General features: G+C 39.7%; 1 protein-coding gene across 1 annotated transcript in view; it reads right to left on the bottom strand.

Annotated features, from left to right (window-relative positions):
• Nucleotides 1–10,800: 10,800 nt before the first annotated feature.
• BAHD1 (bromo adjacent homology domain containing 1) overlaps nt 10,801–22,744 on the bottom strand; it is a 70,159-nt gene continuing 58,215 nt past the window's right edge. The window contains exons 5-7 of the mRNA XM_081341340.1: nt 17,858–17,934; nt 15,629–15,720; nt 10,801–14,044 (exon numbers count right to left, since the gene is read on the bottom strand). Coding sequence (XP_081197466.1) covers nt 13,855–14,044; nt 15,629–15,720; nt 17,858–17,934 — 359 coding nt within the window. The 3' untranslated portion in view covers nt 10,801–13,854. The remainder of the gene's footprint in view (nt 14,045–15,628; nt 15,721–17,857; nt 17,935–22,744) is intronic.

Genomic DNA, 22,744 nt, shown 5'->3' with positions numbered 1-22,744 from the left:
AGTAAAAAGTCAGCAGAGGTCAACTGAATGTTAGGAAACAACCTTTCCTATATGGTAGTTAAAGCATTTTGGGAATCAGACGAATTACCCCAAAAGGTGGTAGCTTCCTCCTCATTGAATGCATTCAAGCAGAGACTGAGCAGCCATCTGGCTGGGATGTTTTCATGTGTGGTTTGCACTGAGCAGAGAGCTGTATTCAGGGCTCTGAATGGCCCCTTTTTGAATTTGTGATGGGTATTTGGTGACTGTCCTCTTGAAGGCATCCCTTTGTGAGAGCTTTCATGGCATGTTTTCAGAGAATCAAAGGTGTTCCTTGGCATGAAAAGGTGTTTCCCTAGCCCAGAGTATTCTTATGATTTAAAATTCCCCTTTATTTTGTATGCAAAAAGCTTCATACAATATGGGGGCAGCTAATCTGTGATGTTTCCTTGCTACCATTGATGACAAAGCGATAGCAAAGGCAGCTAGCCTGCTATGCCAGTTCTGCTCTGTGGCTACCAACTACCCAATAACTACTGGGCAGCCCAGAGAGATTGTTAACATATGGAAGAAATAATCCTGTTCTCTGCTGTAGAGGAAAAACACCAACGTTGTTACTGCAGTGACAGCTGTTGGCCTGAAAGGCCAGACCTTTGAAGAATGGCTCTTTCTCTTGGAGTTTCACAGTGAGTAGCTTGAAGAATCAATACGCCTCCTGTGGATTACAGGGGCCCTGCCCTCATTATCACCACACAAAATGGCTTTTACTGGGAGTTGAAAGATGCCCAGAGCACTCTTATTTTCTCTGTGAGATACTTTGGAGGCCAGTTTGTGCTTGTGTTTCCAAGAACAAACAATAATCCAAGCAAACAGGAGCAAAATAAGCAAGACCCGACTTCTTCAGTTGGGCTGGTCCTTCTGAAAGACAGGCTGCTGCATTTCAGATCAGGCCACAAACAAAAGTGCTTTGTATAATAAGCAGGCGAGACAGCGAGTTAACAGTTCAACTTTTTATTTAGAACCAGGCGAAGAAACAAGGGAACACGACATCTATTTATACTGACAGCTGCCGGCGGATTGACCAATCAGGGGTGAGTCCGTTCCCGCGCCGTCGTCTCCGCCAATCGGGGTCGTCCGGTTTTGACAGCTCGGAGCTGTCATCGGTAGCGCGTGTTGAGCTGTCAATTGCTGGCGCTTGCGCGGTTTCGCCCGGCAGCTTTTGACAGCTGTCAAAAGCTGCCGCGGTTTTACCTCAGCCCTGTAACTTTTGTTTAACTCAATCTGTAATTACAATACAATTAGTAAATACACAACAAAAAGAGTCCTCAAAGAGGCCCATTAAAATGAAGTATTCCTCTGGTACATAAGGAGATTCATTCATTGTCAAGTGAGATACATGCCCAGTTCTTTTCCATATGTGGAAATGACTGAAAGGTTCACAGATTGAAAGGAGGAAGAATAATGGTTCATGACGAAGCGCTTCCAATTTTGGTAATTGAAATAAAATTTAAGAAGCTATAAAATGTCTTCAGTGTTATCAGGTGTATTCCAAATCTGAGTGGGTGTGATGGGATGAATTGTCTTTCACCAAGGCAAAACAAAAATCCAGGAAACTAATGAAAGCTAATCATAGAATTCTGGAATTGGAAATCACCACAAAAATAATCTAATTCAGTGCTTCTCAACTTTGGTTGGTTGGAGAATTCTGGAAGTTGAAGGCAACACATCTTAAAGTTACCAAGGTTGAGAAACAGTGATCTAATCCAACCCTTTGCAATATGCAGAAAAGCCAGTTAAACCATTCTAAGAGGTGATTATAGTATCCAATATCTTTTTTTAAAAAAATCCAGAAACAGAAAACCCACAATATCTGAGGAACGATCTCACCCCCATGGAATTGGCCCACCGCACCCACACTGGCAGAAGGGACATACTGCAGGCCCCATCAGTCAAGAATTCTGGTTGGCGGGAACCAGGAAAAGAGCCTTTTCTGCCATAATTCCTGCCCTCTGGAACATTGTGCCTCCAAGGGGAGAGCTGCACCCCCAATTTTGGCTTTCCAAAAGGGCCCAAAGATCAGGCTCTGGCAACTAGCCTGAGGCCCCAATGGTGTCATTTCAGTGGTAGTTACTGGGCTAAGATCAGACCCTACCTTCTTCCTGTGTACATCTTTTTTTTTTAATCCCATTTATATCTCGCCCTTCTCCGAAGACTCAGGGCGGCTTACAATCTAAGAAGCCCAAATCAATGTGCTTAGCAATAGCCTTCATTCTATGTATACGCCTGCTTATTAGCCCCCCCCAAAGCGGCATTATTACAAAGTCAGCTTATTGCCCCCAACAATCTGGGTCCTCATTTTACCTACCTGGGAAGGATGGAAGGCTGAGTCAACCTTGAGCATGGTGGGACTCGAACCTGTACTAATTGCAGGCAGCTGGTGTTACTTAGGGAGGCATTAGCTCACTGCTCCACCAAGGCTCCTTGCTCCCTTCCCTCCCATCTTTGTTAATTTTAACTCAATTTTAGTGCCATTGTTTATTGTTTTAAATGTTTCATCCTGTGGTTTTTAATTGATTGTAAGCCACTTAGAGTTGACTCTAGATGAGATGGGTGCACATAAGCTAAATAAATAAATAATAAACAAACAAACAAATAGTTAAAATCTGCAAGTAGAATGTTCCACTGCTGTACATATCTTATCATGGTGTCTCTCTGTGCGTATATGTATGTGCTTGCTCATAGTCTAATGAAGTTCAAATGTAAATGCAATTTATTTCTGATCTTTGTTTCTTTGTTTATGAATACATTCCCTGTCTTTTATGAATACATTAACTGTCTTTCCTATGGCACCTTTTTGTGTTCCTGAAAACTAATATGTTGTCTCATCCTCAACCTACCCGTGCTTCCTTTTTTCTAGACTGAACATTCCAAGTTACTTCATCCTGTCCTGATAAGGCAAGTCCTCCTATCTCTGTATTATCTTTGCCACCCTCCTCTAAAGCTGCTTCAATTTCTCAGTGTGCAGAATAAAAAGGAATAGGGACCTCGTGTATCTTTGATACCATTCTTTTAATATTTGTGATAGCTGTTCTAGTAGTTGCCTTACACCGTTTGCTCATTTCAGTTTATTATCAATGACAACCCTCCAGGATTTCTACAATGTAGTGTTTCAAAACCATGAATCGGCAGAACCGGTAGCTAATTTTTTGTTGCCCAGGCTCAGAAGGGACTTCCAGAAGCGGCATCCACACAGAGAACTGGTTGTTCACATATTTGAATCCCACCACTGCATGAATCCGTCATTAAGGCCTTACCTTTTTTTCTCCTTATCTTTCCTTCTGGTGAAAGGACATCTTGTTTCACTCAGCCTAATCTTCCAACCCATTTAGGTTAAATTGCACGCTTGTTCTGCCACACCTGCAATTTGGTAATAATAATTGATGGGATCCCTTATCAAATACAAATGTTCAATGATATCGGCCTCAAGATAGACCTCTATGGGATTCCACTTTTTACTTTTCTCCAATTTGATATCTCATATATGGTATCTTTATGGATTGGTCAAGTCATGCCTTAGCTATGAAAGCTGACTGGGTGATTTTTGGGCCAGGGCTGTTGCTGTGGGGAAAATAGGAGGAAAGTGTCCTGGATATGTTTGTTGCTTGAGTTATTTGTAAAAATAATGAAGGTGGGAAACAAAAAATAAATAATAAAAAGACTTATCTGATTTGACAAAACAGCAATCCATGGAGTCAGGCATTCACTTATCTTCCCAGTATTGCAGAACAGTTCATATGACAGATGGTTCATAATAATCTTTGATTCCTTGATAAACTTCAAATACTTGAGGCATAGCCAAAGAGAACATGTAGCATTGTTGATACATTATACCCATGAATGTTTGTTGTCGGAAAAAAATATATGCAACTTATATATAGATATTTCCTCAGTTTGGTTCCTTCCAGATACAGTATATTGGAATTTAGAAGTTAGCGCTACAAAATCTCTAGTAAGTTCCAGGTTGGAAAAGTGTGCTATACTTTAAGAAAAGACTCCCCAAAATTTTGGGATGCTGGGAATGATTTAGACTCTTTTCAAAGACTGGATAATTCCATTTTTCTTACAGATGAAGAACAAGGTTTACTTGTCTTCTAGAATTAATACGAGGTAAGGAAATCATTCAGTGGGATATTGTTGTATTTGTAGATTCAATATCCCTAATTTTCAGTTTTAAGTGCTGTACATACTAGGAAAAGGTAAAGGTTCCCCCGCACATGCGTGCTAGTCGTTTCCGACTCTAGGGGACAGTGCTCATCTCCGTTTCAAAGCCGAAGAGCCAGCGCTTGTCCGAGGACGTCTCCGTGGTCATGTGGCCGGCATGACTAGACGCCAAAGGCGCACGGAACGCTGTTACCTTCCCACCGCAGTGGTCCCTATTTTTCTAGTTGCATTTTTACGTGCTTTTGAACTGCTAGGTTGGCAGAAGCTGGGACAAGTAACAGGGGCTCACTCTGTTACGCGGCACTCGGGATTCGACCCGCCAAACTGCCGACCTTCTGATCGACAAGCTCAGCGTCCTAACCCACTGAGCCACTAATTAGACTCAGTTTTATGTTTATTCCAGAATTCAGAATTATTTCAGAATTAGAAAAGCAAAATCTCTATGAAATAATGTGGCAGGTAAAAACCAAAGCTTATTATGTTTTATAGCAGCAGCACTTAGACTAGTTTTGAATTACCTTGTTTCTTGTACGTTAATTGATTTTTAAAAACATTTTGCCTGATTAAGAGTTCTGGAGAAATTGCATGGTGTTTTGGGCTACTTTGGCTGGTCCTAGTATTATTATGGGCTTTGCTAATTAATAAAGTATAGATCATATAGTAAACATTTCACTCGAATGTTCAATTGGGTCATATCTCCCAGAATAATGCATATTTTAGTGAACATTCTTTCTTAAAGATCAATTTAGTATATCTTTTCCTCTGAGCTTCACTATGTACATACAAGTGTGTGTTGCTAAAAAAAGAGTTCACATTCTGATCCTTCCTTGGCATTTAATAATTGCACTGATGTATCATTAGACATTTCTCCCCCACAAAGAAGGTCCTCATTAAGACATTGTATCTCACTGCCACAATAAAACGGTCAGTATATAATTTAAAAATAGAGAGTAACAGAGAGCAAGAATAGAGAGAGCAGGACTATTTGAGCGAATTGTTCAGCACTCCGTTTCTTCCATATTGAAAAACCTTCTAGCTCACATGCTTCTTAATTGCTTATGTTTCCTTCATCTCTCCATTCCTGGAGTAATCTTAATATAACATAATTAATATAATTTCCCTGTTCTTCAGTCATCTTTTTATGATTGTTTTTTTACAGCAGGAAATCCAAGCTGAAAAGTTGAAATTTATCTGGTCTAAGGTAAAGATAAAGGTTCCCCCGCACATGCATGCTAGTCGTTTCCGACTCTAGGGGTCGGTGCTCATCTCCGTTTCAAAGCCGAAGAGCCAGCGTTTGTCCGAGGACGTCTCTGTGGTCATGTGGCCGGCATGACTAGACGCCAAAGGCGCACGGAACGCTGTTACCTTCCCACCGTAGTGGTCCCTGTTTTCTACTTGCATTTTTACGTGCTTTTAAACTGCTAAGTTGGCAGAAGCTGGGACGAGTAACAGGCGCTCACTCTGTTACGCGGCACTCAGGATTCAACCCTCCAAACTGCCGACCTTCTGATCGACAAGCTCAGCGTCCTAACCCACTGAGCCAAAAACTGCATTTGAAGGTGAAGAAAATGACCTTGGATGGAGATAGGCAGAAGCTGTTGGCTCGACTGAAGGGGATGAAACATTTTTTGAATCCAGAACATTTGGAAACAGCTGACACAGATTCCTAACTAATTTGCTGAACTCAAGAAGGAGAGACAGTACGGCACAATCTCACTTGCAAGGTTGTGTGGTTATAGCCAATCTGAGTGAAAATAATTTTAGCCTTCCTGTGGAGTTGACTTCATGGACTCATTCATCGTGGAGCTGACAGAAATACTTTAGATGCTAAACCATGTTGCTCTTCGTGACATCAAGGATCTTTCCAAACCATCTATTTATGGCACGAGAGTGGGGAAACAATGACAGAGAGCCACTAAAAAAATTATCAAACATTTTTTAAATAAACAACAAAACCTATTGCTACTAAATGTTAATGGCCTTTGGAATTGCAATGTTCTCTAATACGTTTTTAGTAGTGTTAACATGGATGGCTCTTAACTAACCAAATCCAAACAAAAAAGCAAGCAAATGAAGTTCTCACACAACCCCTCCAAAGCACTCAGTTTCGGATTCCTTTTTCTTCGATACTACAGTAGTGTTTAGTTTGCTCAGAAAGGACAGAGACAACACTTTCTTTGTTTTAATAAACTTTGTAGTGCCTGTGCTGTCAGAGGTTTGTAGTATTATCATGTTGTACCTCCCTGGGGCAGTGTGTTTGATGTCTTGCCAAGGACAGAGCTGTTATCTATTGCCTTGGCCAGCAGCCTACTATTCGAGCGAACTATTGCATTACATTCCGTGGTGGTGCAGTGGTTAGAATGCAGTACTGCAGGCTACTTCTGCTGACTGCCGGCTCCCAGCAGTTTGGCAGTTCGATTCTCACAGTTTCAAGGTTGAATTATCTTTCCATCCTTCCGAGGTTGGTAAAATGAGGACCCAGATTGTTGGAGGCAATATGCTGACTCTGTAAACTGCTTAGAGAAGGCTGCAAAGCACTGTGAAGTGGTATAAAAGTCTTAAGTGCAATTGCTATTGCTATTCTCTGTTGCACATTTTCATTTGTGGAACGTTTATGGAGATTCTTAGAAATCCAGGCAATAGTTATCCCAAAGATGCTTTTTCATGAGGCAACTGGACTTTCTTGTTTCGCTTCTCATCCAAGAAGCTTCCTCAGCTCTTGGATGAGTCAGAGCTGAAGAAGCTTCTTGGATGAGAAGGGAAATGTCTTCAAAGAAAAACAAGAAAGTCCAGTTGCCTCGTGAAAAAGCATCTTTGGGACTTCATTTGTGCAGACACCATTGGATTTAAAAATGCGAACAATGGTTGGCCTGCTAAGATTTTAGCATGGGAAAAGTGCAGGTTTTTGGATCTTGTGAATGTAGTGCATGGCGCATTTGCTGCAAACGTACATTTCAACTTGTTGATTCAAGACCTGTTTGTCACAGTGTTTCAATCTATCACGTTAGCACACCTAGTGTAAAGGTTGCTTTTCTGAGGAAATTTGCATGCGTCATTCATGATGAATGTCCCAAAGGTGCTTTTTTTCAAAAGGTAACTGGACTTTCTTCTTGTTTTTTCTTTGAAAACATTTCGCTTCTTATCCAAGAAGCTTTTTTTAGTTCTTGGATGAGAAGTGAAATATTTTCAAAGAAAAAAGAACCAAGAAAGTCTGTTTGCCTTTTGGAAAAAGCACCTTTGGGATAACCATGATTGAGATATGATTGATAGTCATGAATGTTTTGTTTCATTAAATATTGATCTTTACATATACTATAGGATATCAATGCTGGCAGCCAGACTGATAAGATTTTTTTTTGTTTTTTCTTTTCCTTAATTTTGTCGTTTCATCAGGGAAGAGATGACTAAATTTTCCTTGTTTGTGTTTGGCAATCAGAAAAGAAGAAAAAAACCTAAATATAACATGGTAAATGTGCAGTACAGATTAATCTTTAAAGACAGAGAGAGAGGATTTATATTCTACACTCTGCAAGGTTAAGTTATAGCACCAAGAATATAGCTTTTGAACAGGTATATTTAAAACATTCATAAAGCAAATCTTCAGTAAACTGATTGGAATTTATAAATCTTTCTGAGTAAAACAATTAATAAGGTAATTACTTTGAAATTTTGTATTTGTAAGAGATCAAAAACATGCAGCTAGCAGTTTAATAAATTTTCTCTCTGTTTTCTCATCTACTCCCACTATTCTCCCTTGCCTCACCCCACCAAGGCAGATGAGTCTTTCTTTTCAAGGAAGACCAGGGCTAAGGCTGATATATAAGCTGCAGAAATCTGGGTGACCACTAGAGAGTAACAGAGTTAGGATTTTCTGTATTCTTTTGTTGTTGTTGCTGCAGTGTAATGCTGAATATTTAAAAGAAACACCTGGATCAGTCTGTTCTATTGAACCATAGAACCATCTTGCAATGGAATGTTAGGGATAGATGTTTTGTTTTGAGCTTACAAAAACAAAAAAAAAACACAAAAAACCAACTCACAGCATTTTTTTTCTTTTCTTTTAACGCCACATCCCTTTTTTTTTCCCCCAGGAGCTCAGAGCAAAGGATTTCTCTTCTCCCAATCATAGCCCATCACCTCACTCATTGCATGACCCTGGCAATGATCAGTGGATTTCTCAAGACAGAAATGAAGATCCATCCGACAGGTTTCAAGCTGGGCCCAGTCTTTCTTTGTTCTGCCCTTTCCAGAATTAAGGGAGACGAGGTGTTCCCCAAAGTATGTGAGAGGCATCGAATTGGAGGAGGGTGTCATTTATTTCATGCAAAGCCAAGCGTTTTATTTGTGTTCCCGCTGGCTCACCATCCATGAATAGCTGGTGACATTCTATTCAGTAAGAAACTAATTGCAGCAGAAATATTTCTGCCCATCAGTTGGGGCATCATTTATCCTGAGTGCAATTTTAAGGGATTTTGTTGTTGTTGCTTGTGTTGAATTCTCACACCTCTGATTAGACACGCAACAGGTCTGTCCAATCTGAGCTGTAATGGTAGCATGCCCCCTCTAGAAATTCTGGGGTGTGGACTGCAGAACCATCCCCCTTCTCTTGCAAAGTTGATAGTTTACACTGCAGCTTTAAAATGGACAGATGAAGGGTGTTCGTAAATGTTTCTTACATTATATAACATTTACCTTCTCTACACTGAATTAATTAAATGAAAAATACATTTAGTTTTGGACCTAGTTCCGGCTCCCTTCTTCGATATTCAGATCTTAGCTCCACCATTCAAAGCCAAAGTGGTGCAGTGGTGGGATTTAGCCAGTTTGTAGCACTTCGGCAGAAACGGCAGCTAATTTTTTGTTGCCCAGGCCCAGAATGGATTTCCGGAAGCAGCATCCACACAGAGAACCGGTTGTTTGCATATTTGAATCCCACCACTGGGCTCATGCCTTTAAAATTATGCACAGCATGTCAAGCAATGATTGCTCAATTCATTGGCTCCTTAAGCGGGTAAGACTGAGATGCTTCTCCAAATTGCTATTCGGCCACCAGATGGCACATTTTTACCATTTAATTGCCTGTCTCTTAAAATCCCCTTGCTTTAACTGTCCTGGATAACAGAATTAAATGTAGAAATGCAGATGTATTTTTGCACTAGCAAGTGGGGAAAAGTTGCATTTGTAGCACACTACAATGAAATGATGCTCTAACGCAGGCATGTCAAACTGCCTGTGTTCCAGCATTATTGCTTGGGCTGGATGCATCATACTAAAACCGCGCCCACCCCATTGCCGGCAATGGGGGGAAAGTTGTGCTACGTTGCGTGATGTCGCGAGTTTGACATGCCTGCTCTAACGTATCATTTTGGCTCCTGATAAGGGTTATTTTTCTTAAAGTGAGAAGACAAGGCTAAGGAAAAGAACTTCCTCCTTGTTCCCTGGATGGGAAGCATCTTTTCAGTAATTATTTTACCCACACATTGGTTATAATGCAAAGATGGATCAATGGGAAAATATGGGGTTAAAAGGACCGAAATCTTTCATTGTGTTATGATCCCAAAGAAAATTTTTATAAAATGATGTCTTGTTGCTTCATTATGCCAGAGAAATTATCTAGAAATGTATGTTGGAAATGCGAACAAGATGAAAGGACATTTTATCCTGCTTGGTGGACATGTACAAAAGCTAAAGAAAATTGGATTCAAATATATACTTTGATAAAGAGGACTTTAAAGATCAATGCTCAATTGAAATTGTATTTTCTGCTTTTTAGGATTAATGAATAAACGCAAAAAAACCCATAGAAAATTATTTCACTGTATGATCATTGCAGCGAAATGACTACATACAGAGAAACGGAAACATTAGCCATTATAAAGGAATGTTTGGTGAAGTTGGTAGACTTTACTGAACTTGATACATTGACTTTGATTAGAGAGGAGACATTTTCTATATTTATTGGTATCTCTTAGGGATTTTTTGTGTAAAAACGAAAAAAAAATGAGTTTGTGATCCATGGTTTTGATGATTAGACATGATAAGAGAGGTTAAAATATATTTGTACCTAAAACTGTTGTGAAGAATATCAGAAGCCAGAAGAGCTTGACAATTATTATGTGTTTTCACTCCAAGGACCAGAGAGAAGACGGTAGAGATGTGCTGACAGCAAGCAGAGTCCCCCTCCTAATAAAATGAGGACCCAGATTGTTGGGGGCAATAAGCTGACTTTGTAATAATGCCGCTTGGGGGGGGGGCAAAAGCCCTAATAAGCAGGCATATACATAGAATGAAGGCTACTGCTAAGCACATTGATTTGTGATTTAGATTGTAAGCCGCCCTGAGTCTTCGGAGAAGGGTGGGATATAAATGGGATTAAAAACAAAAAATATGAAATATTGTGTGATGAAAATGTGCGTGGTAGATTTCACCCAGCTTTGAAGAATAAATGTATTTTATATAGCGTTATTTTGTGAGCCACTTCAAGTATATGGCAGGATTGCCCATTTAATTAATAAAATAAATGCAATATCTTTTCCTATTACTGTGCAGTCTCACTGATACATACAGCACCTGTAATAAAAACTAGACAACGGCTTTAGTTTTCTAAGTCAATACAATTTCTCAAATTTATTTTTAAGAATTACTTCTAATATATCTTTTTCACAGAAGGAGAGTATAGGGAATGTTCTCATTCCATCTGTAAACACTGAAATACAGATCTGGGAAACAAGGGGAGAGACACAAAAAGTGCATTTTACAAAATTATCAACTAAAATATATTTTACATGTATTACATTTCAATTTAAATTCTACTGACTGCATTTTCAGTTTCAAAAATATTTCCATATCTAATAGATTAAAAAAGCATGAAATATTTTCATTGAAGATAAGACATTTCAAATCATTTACATGCTGTCCGCGAACAGCATAAAACGACTACACAAATCTTTAAAACAATATTCTTGGCCTGAAGTAGATTCTGACAATTATCAGAAGCAGGGAAGGTTTTGGGGTTTCTGTTCTCCAGAAAAGGGGCTCCGACCCTATTTCAGAATTGGGTAGGTAACTATTTTTTTTTATTATTATTTTGTTTCTTTTTAGACAACTCTTGCTTTCCTGCCTGGAGAAGCCAGGGAAAGGAGGGGGAGGAAGTAGCAACAGAAATCAGGACATTATGAAGTTGCTCTGTTTCTGAAGCTAAACTTCATCTTCTTTCATGAGGGCAGGAAGACCACCCTGAATCTGGGTCTCAAGTCACCATGCTGAGAATTCCAGCCACACCAGGAATTCTAAAAAAAATAAATCTTTTTTTTTTGGGGGGGGGGGAAGAAGCTCTCTGGCACTAGAGTTTTTCTCCCATTTCTAGTTAAGAAAAAGAAAGAAAGAAAAAGAATCCCAAATCTGATTCTGCATAGATCACATCTATGCAAATCATCACCTGATCTCTGCTATCCACCATGGTCGGACTTTTTCATGCACTCTCCAACCCATATCATCCAAGGACTGTCCCTTTTATCTCTGCCTTTCCCTCGACTTGGCAAATGGAAGAACAGGCCATGGCTGCAGAGCATATAATACTGTCCCCAATGCTTACCCATCAAACAGTTCCCTCTCCACGGTCGCTTTTCCCCTGCATGAAGGAAAGTTGTACAGAATCTTCGGTTCCATATCTGTGCCGTCACAAGATATGCTTTGGAGCCCTAGTTAACGAAGAGCCCTTCTGTGTGCCCAAGCGGCCGTTTGGATAAAGGAAGCCACTACTACTCTTGACACTAGCAAGCTTGGAAAATTCACGCGCAGCCTTAGGGTGGAAGATTCCTCCTCCAAGCAGGAATATACCCATTCCTGCAGGAATACAATCATCCCCTGATCTCTGCTATCCACCATGGTCAGACTTTTTCATAGTTGTCCCCCATCATCTCCCCTCTTTGGTATGTAGAGCACTGGTGGCCAAACTCTTTGCTTCCAGCCTGAGGGTCAGAAGACAGTGCTAACTCTACTTGAAAAAAATAACAATATTAAAGCCGTAGAATGCTTCAATAATAACTGAACACTTAATTAAATCTCCCTCACCCCTTACAAAAGGAAAAAAAGAAAAAGAAAAAAGAAACTACATAGGTCCCTAATTCAGGTGAGCAACTCTGGCTGTCAGCAGGTACATGGACTGATACAGTGTTGATTCTCCTTTTGGATTAGTGCAATCTACAAATGGAATCCCAGCTGGGTGTTAACTGATTGGGTGGACTCTTCCTATGCTGTCCTTTGGTTTGCTTTAGAATTAACTGAAACAGTTTTGTGTTAAAGTTAAACTAAAGTATTCTAAGAGCTATACACGTAAGGCAAGAGGCAGAAATATCTGTGAGAATCAAGTAGCAGTTTCTCAAAATGCAAACCTCTCATTGGCCAGTTCCTTTTGGAAGCCAGAGTCTCGCCATCATGGGCATGTTCATATGTCAGTGTTAAGATATTCTGGGTTTGGGTGGGAGAGAGGAGAGGTAGACAGGCAAAAAGCAGACTCAGTTGGGTTACGATGCCTGTTTCAAAGACTGACACTCAAGCACTATGCAATCATTTCTTAACTCTGGCTTCTAGCCCTCCCAAGTTAAATGAGTGTGCAAATCCAGGTTTTATGAGGACTGTATAGGAGAGCAACGAAAATGGGATATGGAAAGGAAAAAATATAAATTACCTCTGCCCAAAAAAGGCAGGCCTCTCTAAGTTTGTGGAGAGAAGAGATCAGTGTTGTAGCAGCTGTTATTTATGTCTCACTCTGAGAACTTTTCAAGTGCCACATTATCACCCTCACCATTGCTGTGCCCAATAAGCATGATCTTTAAGGCTGGGCCTGTTTCCTGATATCCTGATTTTTTTATGACATTTATTTGGAAATAGGTCCTATCGATGTCAATGTAAGTTAATGCTAAGCAATTGGCTTAGAGCTTCAACCTTAGAAGGATACGCAGCTTTTCACAATCGTGTGAGGTGATCTATTACACCCTTTCAACTTTCTGCTTTGAAGCAACCAATTTGACTGGGCAATCACCCAATACAAAATACTTGAGTGTGGTCCTTCTCAAGTAGTATGTATGCAGAATATGAGAAGGATTTTCTCATATTAATGAGAAATTTTCTCATATTAATGGTTCCAAAACCAAGGTCTCATCTCCATTTTCAGTATTATACTAAACAAAAGGATGTATATCCTTCTTTTTGGAAGGACATGGCATGAGGAACCTTTTTATAGTTCGACTCACTTCTACACTGAAGTTTTCCTTCAGTATGTTCTACTCATCCCCAACAAGATTGGCTCTAGATTCATTTTACTGGCTTTTATCCACTTTTATCCTCCCTTCCCCCCTCCCTCCAGTATATGAAGCTCATTGTACAGATATATAGATATAGATTTACAGAAGCAAGCACCTATATCTATATACAGACACACATTTCTTTATAGATATATATTTCCACTTATGCTTTTTATATGAAGTGCTGTGCTTTAACAGGAAATCTGCTCCCAGATGTATAGGACTGAGTGCTTCGGGGTTGTTATGCAGTGCCTGTGGGCAGCACTCCACCGAAGGAGGCCCCTACATGGACAAAGAGCTTAGCCTGCCTAATGGCCTGCTATCGTTGCTCACAAACCCCACAGTGGTGTTACTGTGGATTCTTCAAGATGCGTCCATGCCTGAAATCATAGACGTGACGGCAGAGAAAAACCAATTCTGGATCAGTGTCCTCTGGCACCTTGCGATGGGCAGGAGTGGAATACTCTTCAGAAGGAGGAACCATCACCGTTTTCTTGCCTGGAATCCCTTCCACACGACGCTTTGCCAAGGCACAAAATCTGCAAGACAGCCAGGTAGTGGATGTTAGTGCATTCTTGGTTACTCTGACATCAGTAGTTGGCCATAATTCATTCACTCAGGGATTTATCAAATTTTATTTTTATTTATTTATTTAGTTTTCTCCAATGAGAAGACCCTGTTTTCTACTCTAGCCATTATGGTTGCCTAGTGGCGAGCTGGAAGCTGTGCTGTCTCTCACACCTGCGTGCACATAGCGAAAAATTCTCTCCCTGGCCCAAGCCAAAGACTGCTGAGTCCCAAGCAAGCTATATGATGAAAAAGGGAGCCACGAGTCTTTCACTTAGTGACACAGCTTCAAATCACTTGAAGCTTCAGCAATCTTTTCCTGTTTGCCCATCAACCAGCTGATTTGACAGGCTACTGGGAGCCATGGTGGGCCACCCAGAAGGCTTCGGAGGGCTATATATGGTTTACAAGCTATTGTACAATAGCAATAGCAACAGCAATAGCACTTAGACTTATATACTTCTCCATAGTGCTTTACAACACTCTCTGGGCAATTTACAATGATAGCATATTGCTCCAACAATCGGGGTCCTCATTTTATTGACCTTGGAAGGATGGAAGGCTGAGTCAACCTTGAGCCAGTCAGGACTGAACTCCTGGCAGTGGGCACTCAGCCTGCAATACTGCATTCTAACCACTGCACCACTACTGTGCCACAATCTTGCATTATGATAAAAAGCAAAGAAAACCAATCTCCCACAGTAGATTATATTGCTCTTTTTCTTGTAGATTGTAGCTGTACGTTCCAGATCTACAAAAGTTGGCTTAGGATGTATTGGCAAAACATTTGAGAAAATAAGTGGGGGAAAAAATAATAGCATAGTCCCATTGTTCCTTCCCATGCATCCTTACTCCAAGATCAAAAGCACAAACATGTTTATTAAGACATCTGGATTTGGTACATATTATTCATTCATTCATTTATCTCACAGTTCTTGTGTACTGTCAAATGACAATGGATGTTGCATAGCAAGTACATAATACAAAATATCAAAACTCATAAAAATACAGCAAAATCAATACTCATCCAGCTGAAAGGCCAAATAATTGGACTGAAGGGTCAACTGGGTTTCCATATGTTTTTTACTGCTCTGTTCTCAGTGGGAATAGGCAATCTGATGCCTTCAATATATGCTGGATTACCAAACCTACAATCCTTGCTAAGGTTGGTGCAAAACATAGAGCAATACTTTTAGACATCTATGTGTGCATATGCTAGTTGGCACGTACAAAAATTGACTGGAAAAAAAATGCCAAGGTGATCTCATTAGGACATCTGTGAAAATGCCACAAAAGCTTGATTGTAACGTGTCAGTCAGTCTGTCTACTGGAACTATCTGTGATGCCTCACAAACCACAACGAGAGAGAGAGAGAGAGAGAGAGAGAGAGAGAGAGAGAGAGAGAGAGAGAGAGAGAGAGAGAGAGAGAGAGAGAGAGGGAGGGAGGGAGGGAGGGAGAGAGAGACAACCCTTCCAATAACAAACAAGCCGTCTTGTGGAACTCTCCTGATGGAGCACAGAGACCCTAAAAGAAGCTTGGCAAGAGCGCCACCTACCTGCAGTACTCTGCAAAGGTCAGAACGTAGCACTTCTCCTCTATACAGGCCACACTGTTCTCGTCCTGGTGTCGGGAGGCAAAGATCTCATTCTGCAAGAAAGTGCACAAGGGGATCAGAACCCGGCATGGACATTTTTCCATCGCATGTTTTTATCTGTGGTGTGTTAAAAGTATATATCTTTATTTTTGCATGCTCTTTAGGTTACACCTTTAAGCTCAGTTCTGCCAAGAAGTAGGTCAATTGTATTAGGAGACCCAACATGTGATGATTTAGACATTAATGCTTGCATTTTCAAGTCATACATATATAAAGCAGAGTGTGGATTTTTCGTTCACCTTCTGGAGTGTAATCTTCTGAACCCATCTACTAAGTGAGGCAAACTTTTCATTGCCCAGATGCACATTTTAATCAAATAATATATTTATTCTCTGAAGGCCCCAGGGATTGAGCTACTAGTGTGGGAACTAATGTTTTATTAACAGGGGTAGTTTAAAAGCAAAAAAGATATGCCAAGGTATATCAGTAGAAGGCAATATTAGTCTCTGTTTTTTAAATGAGATACTGCACTAAGTCTCCAGTTAGTTGACTTCTATGTTATAACACAGCAATAATGAACATAGTTGTTTGTTTAGTAAATGTATATCCTGCTTTTACTTCAGGTGGCATCTATAGCATTCCTTCTTCTAAATTTTCTTCTCACAACAACTGAGGTAAATTGGTCTGAGAAATAACAATTGGCCCAAATCTACCCAGTGAACTTTCATATCCAGGGTAGATTTGAATCCTGAACCTGGATCCCTCTAGTCCTATCCCAGCACTTTATAGCACATCAGGCTTTTTGAAGTTTAAGTGCATACATTTATTTAGTGACTAATAATTTCCACCTCACCTAGGTTCCTTGGATGCAGGGAAAAGGAGGTGGATGCCTGTACTTATTCTCATTGATTTATGAGATACTTTACAACAACCTATCAATGCATTAAGTTATAAAATCATTATACCAGGTATTTCATCTGTGCATAAAAAACCAGCACTTTAAACAGCATTTCTTTGAGGGAGCCAAAAAGAAATTTAATTGAAATTGATTACATATTAGTATTTATACTTTATATGGAATGTCGAATATCTAGCTAAAATGGAAGTCTGCCAGTTCAGAAATATGCATAGATATTTCACAGCCCTCAAATGCCTATTCATTTGCTTAAATACTAGTAATTTGACCAAAATAAGACTTTATTTTCAAGTAGCTCTTATGTTTTAATTTCTGGGAATCAACCTGACAATACTTCAAATTAATTATTGCCTTTTTTTTCTCACTCCCTGAAAGCTCAATTTTAACCTAAAAGGCGATGGCACTCATATTTTCACTGGGTTAGTCTAGAAATTTTAGATCTGAGGGCATCAAAGGTGGTTGGATCATCCTGTCAGAAGGCCACCGTAGTTGGAAATACATTTAATATCAGGGATAGCTAGTTGGGGAGAAGGGAAGAGGTGAGAGCACATGTTTTTTGTTGCTACTGAAAAAAAAGCAGTTTTCCTACACCCGAAGTCTTAAAAAAAGGAAAAGAACATTTAGAAGTACCATAACCTCTGCATTTATTGTGCTATAAAACTCTAATCTGGAAAAGTAGCATTGTAACAATATACTGTAGGTCTTAGCAGAGGGGGGGGGGGAGAAATCCAGCCTTTAAAGATAACCTTGCAGTTTTAAAAGCAAACACTTCCATAGCTTTCAGTGTCTTAAAGTGAAGGCAAGCCAACTTTACAATAGGAGCAAGAACTATTCTGTAACAAATTCACAGAGATAAAAGGACACTTTCAGTGTAATTTAGGATTGTTTATAAAATTATGAATGTTTGGGGTGAGGTAATGGAAAGTCTTTAAATGCCTTGCCACTCAAATTACTTGTCAACCTATTCCAGAGAGCAGCTATGTTAGTTTGGTACAGCAGAAACACCCAAAGCAATAAATCTGTTAGTCCTTAATGTAGACTTTGCTACTTTTTCCAGCTTATGAAACAGCAGAAATATTCCCATGTCTAGAAAGAAGTGGCCCAACTGTAAAATAAACATTAAGCATTTGTAAAATGATCCTCCTTTTCTTTGCAAATAAGTGGTTGAAGAAGGATTAGAAACATCAGAACCATACAGAACCATCAAGCAGCCTTTCTTGACTCGTTTTAATGTCCAGGACTTCCATTCCTGATCATCATGGCCAAACACTCACCTGATGCATGCTAGAATTACGGCCTCCCTGAGTGTGCTCTGGTCTATAGTACCATAGGAGGCTCATCATCAATTCCCCTAGAAAGGAATAAAGTGTTTTTTTAAAAAAAAATAATAATACTCCAACACACCAGCATGAAGTCAGAATATAAAGACAGTCTGCTTACCTCTAATACTGGTCATTAGTGCATTCAAATATACTATGGGCAATGCACCCATGCATAGCCAACACTAGAAGCTGGTGAGAGCTGCAGGGGATGTTTTTAATGGGAAATTCTCACCTAGGTTTCCTCAGACTGAAGAATAAAACAGGTAAAATGTAGTCTACTTGAGCAAGGGTGGTGTGCGGGTTGTATAAGCAAACTATTATTCTCATAGTTCCTTGTGCAACACACATTTGAGTAAGTGAACTGAAGGGTAGGTCATTGCCCACAATGAAGTTCCAATTCTGATATCGAGATAATAATGTTTAATGAAGGTCGCATGGTCCACAACGTCTTGCTGGTTTTATATGAAATTTAACAGCCCAAGCTCTTTGCGTGAAAAAAAGGTTCAAAATGTTTGCCCAGCCTCCCACCTCTACTGAGGGAATAGCTCTTGGAGCTGCAAGTAGGAAGGTGAGGGTTACATGCAGTTTTTGGATTTCTATGATGTAGAAAGCTACAATTAGGTTGTGTTCTTGCAAAACGCAGACAATGAGAGAATAAGAAAGGTTCCGGAATGGGACTTAGTGGACCATTGGTTAGCCAGGAGGCAAAGGCTGTAGAAGAAGAGTTGGTGGACCATGGGATGGCAAAGAGGCTTTGCAGAGTTATAACTGTCATCTATTTGGCAAATCATTTGCACCGACACTGAGAAACTCTTCATAGGCAACTCACATCATAGAAGCAGTTGAGAGGAAGGGTGAAAGGAAGCAGCACAACCAGCATAATTGGCCAAAGTGTGAGTGATGTCCAGGAAGCAAAGGGATTGCTCCTCAGGCATGGACAGCAAAAGAAATTAGCTTGGAGAGAAAGACTGATGTGAGCTTTGTGATTTTTTTTAAATGAAATTGTTAAATCAGAAATAGAACTGATCCACACTCAAGGAACAGGGAGTGCAAGCTGAAGTAACTGATACAGCTTTAAAGTTAAGAAGCTATAGAACTGTTGTTTGAATTTTGCAATCAAACAGGAAAAAACAAGAGGCAAATGATGAAGTGGTGATTTAACAGGGTAAGAGGCAATGAGATCATTGATAAAAGAAGAGAACACTAAGCAAGAAACGATCACTTCTATATGGTAGGCAAAATGGCTGCTAAATACATATGTATAAAACATAAGGAAAGTTTTGCTGACCTCACCCCCAAAAAAGTAGAATTTAAATATACACTGTGATGAACACTGAAATATTCCAATGGCAGAAATACAAGTAGAAAAAGTGTTTATTAGTATAAACACTGTTTGGTCAAGTTGCGTGACACAGTCCTTACTTTCAAAGAGAACTGTAAAAAAACACACGCTCCTGTCTGAAGGGTTGTTGGGTCAGGCTGTTAATTCCCTTCCTTGTCATGTGTTGGGAGAATCATTTGTGGATTAAACACCAATATCCTAGATTAGTTGCAACATGAATGAGGGGTGAGTTCTGCATTTTCGTTGATTTGCAAAAACAGCTGGTACACCTGATTCCAAAACCACAGGACTGTACATACTCAAAGAATACCAAAAATTCTAGATGATTAACAGGTGGCACCCATATTCATTAATTTGGAAGCTTTCACAGTGGGTAATTCAGCTGTGAAGGGCATGTCAGTTGTGAATCTTCTGAGAAGATTCAACCCTACACGAGAATGAAGTGTAAGCTGCACATGGGTGACAGAGTCAGCTTTTCAGTTGATGACTGTGGGAGTTATAACTGAGAACAGTTGAGTACAGAAAGCTTTGTGCACTGAATCCTGAAATAGAAACTGCCATAATCCACTAGTCGCGGCATTTATTGAGCCAGCTGGGAAAAACTCACAGCATTTTTCCAGAGTAGTCTGGCTAGTGTGAATCTAGAATTGCGCCTATGAAGGGAAACGATGCAGCAAAATGCAAATAAGGCATCTCAAAGAACTGAGAGATGGAGAAGATGAAGAGTTCTGTGGATCTGTTTTGAAAGATGGATTAAAAAAGAGCAGCAGTTGTCTACGACAGATATAGTTAGATAATGAGAAGACAGAGATAAGTAATCATGGTGCATCTTAGGAACTAAAGAAAAGAACACCTATTGAAAGATATTGCCTGCGTTGTAACTTTTGTAATGTGAGAAGAGGCATGTTGTAATCCAATTAATACAATTTTAGTGAAGACAGGAGGTTTTGAAGAATCATCAGACAGATCTTTCTAATCACAAAGTGAAGCGTTTCAGTTTCTTAAATCCATCTCTTTTTACCATCTCTAAAGAAACCATTGAAGTAAAAGCTTTGAAGACTAGAATACACGTGGCTGACTTTACTGCAAACTTCTGGAAGGTCTCAAGAACCTTAATGTGAAGAATAAGGGTGAATGACAAACAAATCCTACAGGAGATTGTGCTGCATACTCAGATTATAATAAGAACCCAGGAATCTGATGTAACAGCCTCCCCTTCAATACACTGGATTTAGTAAGCCTGTGATTTGAGAAGCATCTTACAATAATAGAATTTGGTATCAAATGCTAAAAGAGAAGATAGTATTAATACCCTTCAATTTTCTGCAGGTTGTCAAGGTACTTTGATTTTAAGAAAATAAATGCTATTGAGTCAGGAGAAGAATGAAAGAGTGAAATATGTGGTCTGATTAAGTGGAAGAAGTGTCAAAGTGATAATTTTCAGAATTTGACTGAACATATGCAGGCAAAGTTTGAAGGTGGTGTCCAATGGTGGTGTCCAATGGAGCAGAGTGGTAGAATTCACACTGAAATTTGGTCTCTAAATGATGCCACTGGTCAACCTTCGCTCATTTTGCCGGGACCTGAAAACATGGCTCTTCGATCTGTTTGGTCCAGACTGTGGGGTTGTTAATTTAACTGGGTTTTAGATTTACTCTTGGGGCTTGAATTTAATTTGTTTTAATTGTTTTTAATTTTTTGTATTCATGGTTTTAACTGCCCTGTAAACCGCTCTGAGTCCTACGGGAATAGGGCGGTATACAAATCCAATAAAATAAATAAATAAATAAATATTACATGGAAGGATAACAATGCCAGGAAGAAAAATGGAGAAACGGGATCTATATCTATATCAAAATCCTTCATCAGATGAGTATATTAGGAAGAGTTGCATTCCTGGGAAATCTTAGTGAGATCAGGATGATCTGGACTGAAAAGAACACGATTTCTTGGCAACTTGTCTGGACTATTGAATCTCTGTGTTATTCAGGTTCTATCAAAGCTGGAGGCAAGGAGAGGGCTATGGCAAATGAATCCTCTCAAGTGATGCAGTTGAATGAGGCCCAAGAGGACACATAATCATATAGACCAGGGGTAGGCAACCTTGGCTCTTTTATGACTCGTGGACTTCAACTTCCAGAATTCCTGGCTCAGGAATTCTGGGAGTTGAAGTCCACAAGTCATAAAAGAGCCAAGGTTGCCTACCCCTGATATAGACCATCAGTATCAAAGAGCAATTTTGTGCTGAAGACTTTTTTTAACCAGGAAAATCATTGGACAAATGACTGGAATGAGAAATTCAGTAACTTGCTTGAAACAGTAAAAAATGTATGAGATCAGCACACAGGTTGAGTCTGGACCTGTATAAGTGGTTGGCACTGAAGATCACATTGGAGCTATTGATTCTGAAGTGACTGGCATAGTTTCCAATGTTATTATCTCTGAAGCCCAAACAGATATGAGAATGACCTTTGCATGTAAACAGAGCCCGACACTTGAGCAAATGGTGTTTTTTCAAGCTTATTTAACAATGAAGACAGATTTCTATGACATGAACCTATCTTAGTCTTAGCAGACCAAAAAAAAAATGATTGTTGGTAGGGAACAATTTGCTAGCATAGTTTTTGAAGTGTGACTTTGCTCCACATCTGCAGAGGACTCCTTCAAAGCTTTGCCTCAGTGAAAGATGCAGGGAAGCAAGCAAAAATAATAAAACAACCTCTGAATCATTAAGCACATTTTTGAGAAGGGAAGAATCCAGATGATGCTGTAGCATCAAGAAGCAATGGAGAACATTCTCAGATGTGGACTGGATGTCAAGTTTCCAAAGAAACCATCTGCAGTTCTAGCAATTTCCACCACCGACTCTCTGAAGACTCATCACCCATATGTGTGATGCACAAAGAAGAGAGATCATGCCACCTCAATCCATAGAAATGTCAGCCTGCTTTGCAACTGAAAGAGATGTTAATGTGAAGTGAGTGGCCCATGCCAACCTTCTAATTTTCTTTTTGCCCCTAGCTTTACTAGGCATGTTTGCATTTTTAAAATATGTGAACCAATTCAAATTCAGCAACACAAACTGCACGTTAACAGTATACTACTCCCTTCCCCCATATCCTTAGTTATGGAGACATGTCCTTTATAGTCTAACTGGCTTCAGTGAAAGCATTTTAAAAATGGCCTATCTACTCTCAACAATAATACAATTCATGGAGATCCCTAACTTACTAAACCAATGGTGAAGGAACAACCTATGTCCCCAAAATATTTTTATTTCTTATTTCCAATTCTCTGGCAGCATGGCCTTTATTTAGTACGACCGTATGACAATCAAATAAACAGAAATCAAGTTATCTTCCATTTCTCAGATGACCATAGACAATGTTAGCCTAATTAGATATTCAAGACATTCTGGCTGTGGAAATTTGTGGGAGTTGCTGTTTCTGATCTTAACTTGGTAAAATCAGTGCAATGGTTTCCAGGGTGTATATGGC

Source organism: Vipera berus (genome assembly GCF_964194415.1).
Source record: "Vipera berus genome assembly, chromosome: 1".
Taxonomy (NCBI): domain Eukaryota; kingdom Metazoa; phylum Chordata; class Lepidosauria; order Squamata; family Viperidae; genus Vipera; species Vipera berus.
This window is presented reverse-complemented; position numbering and strand designations above follow the sequence as displayed.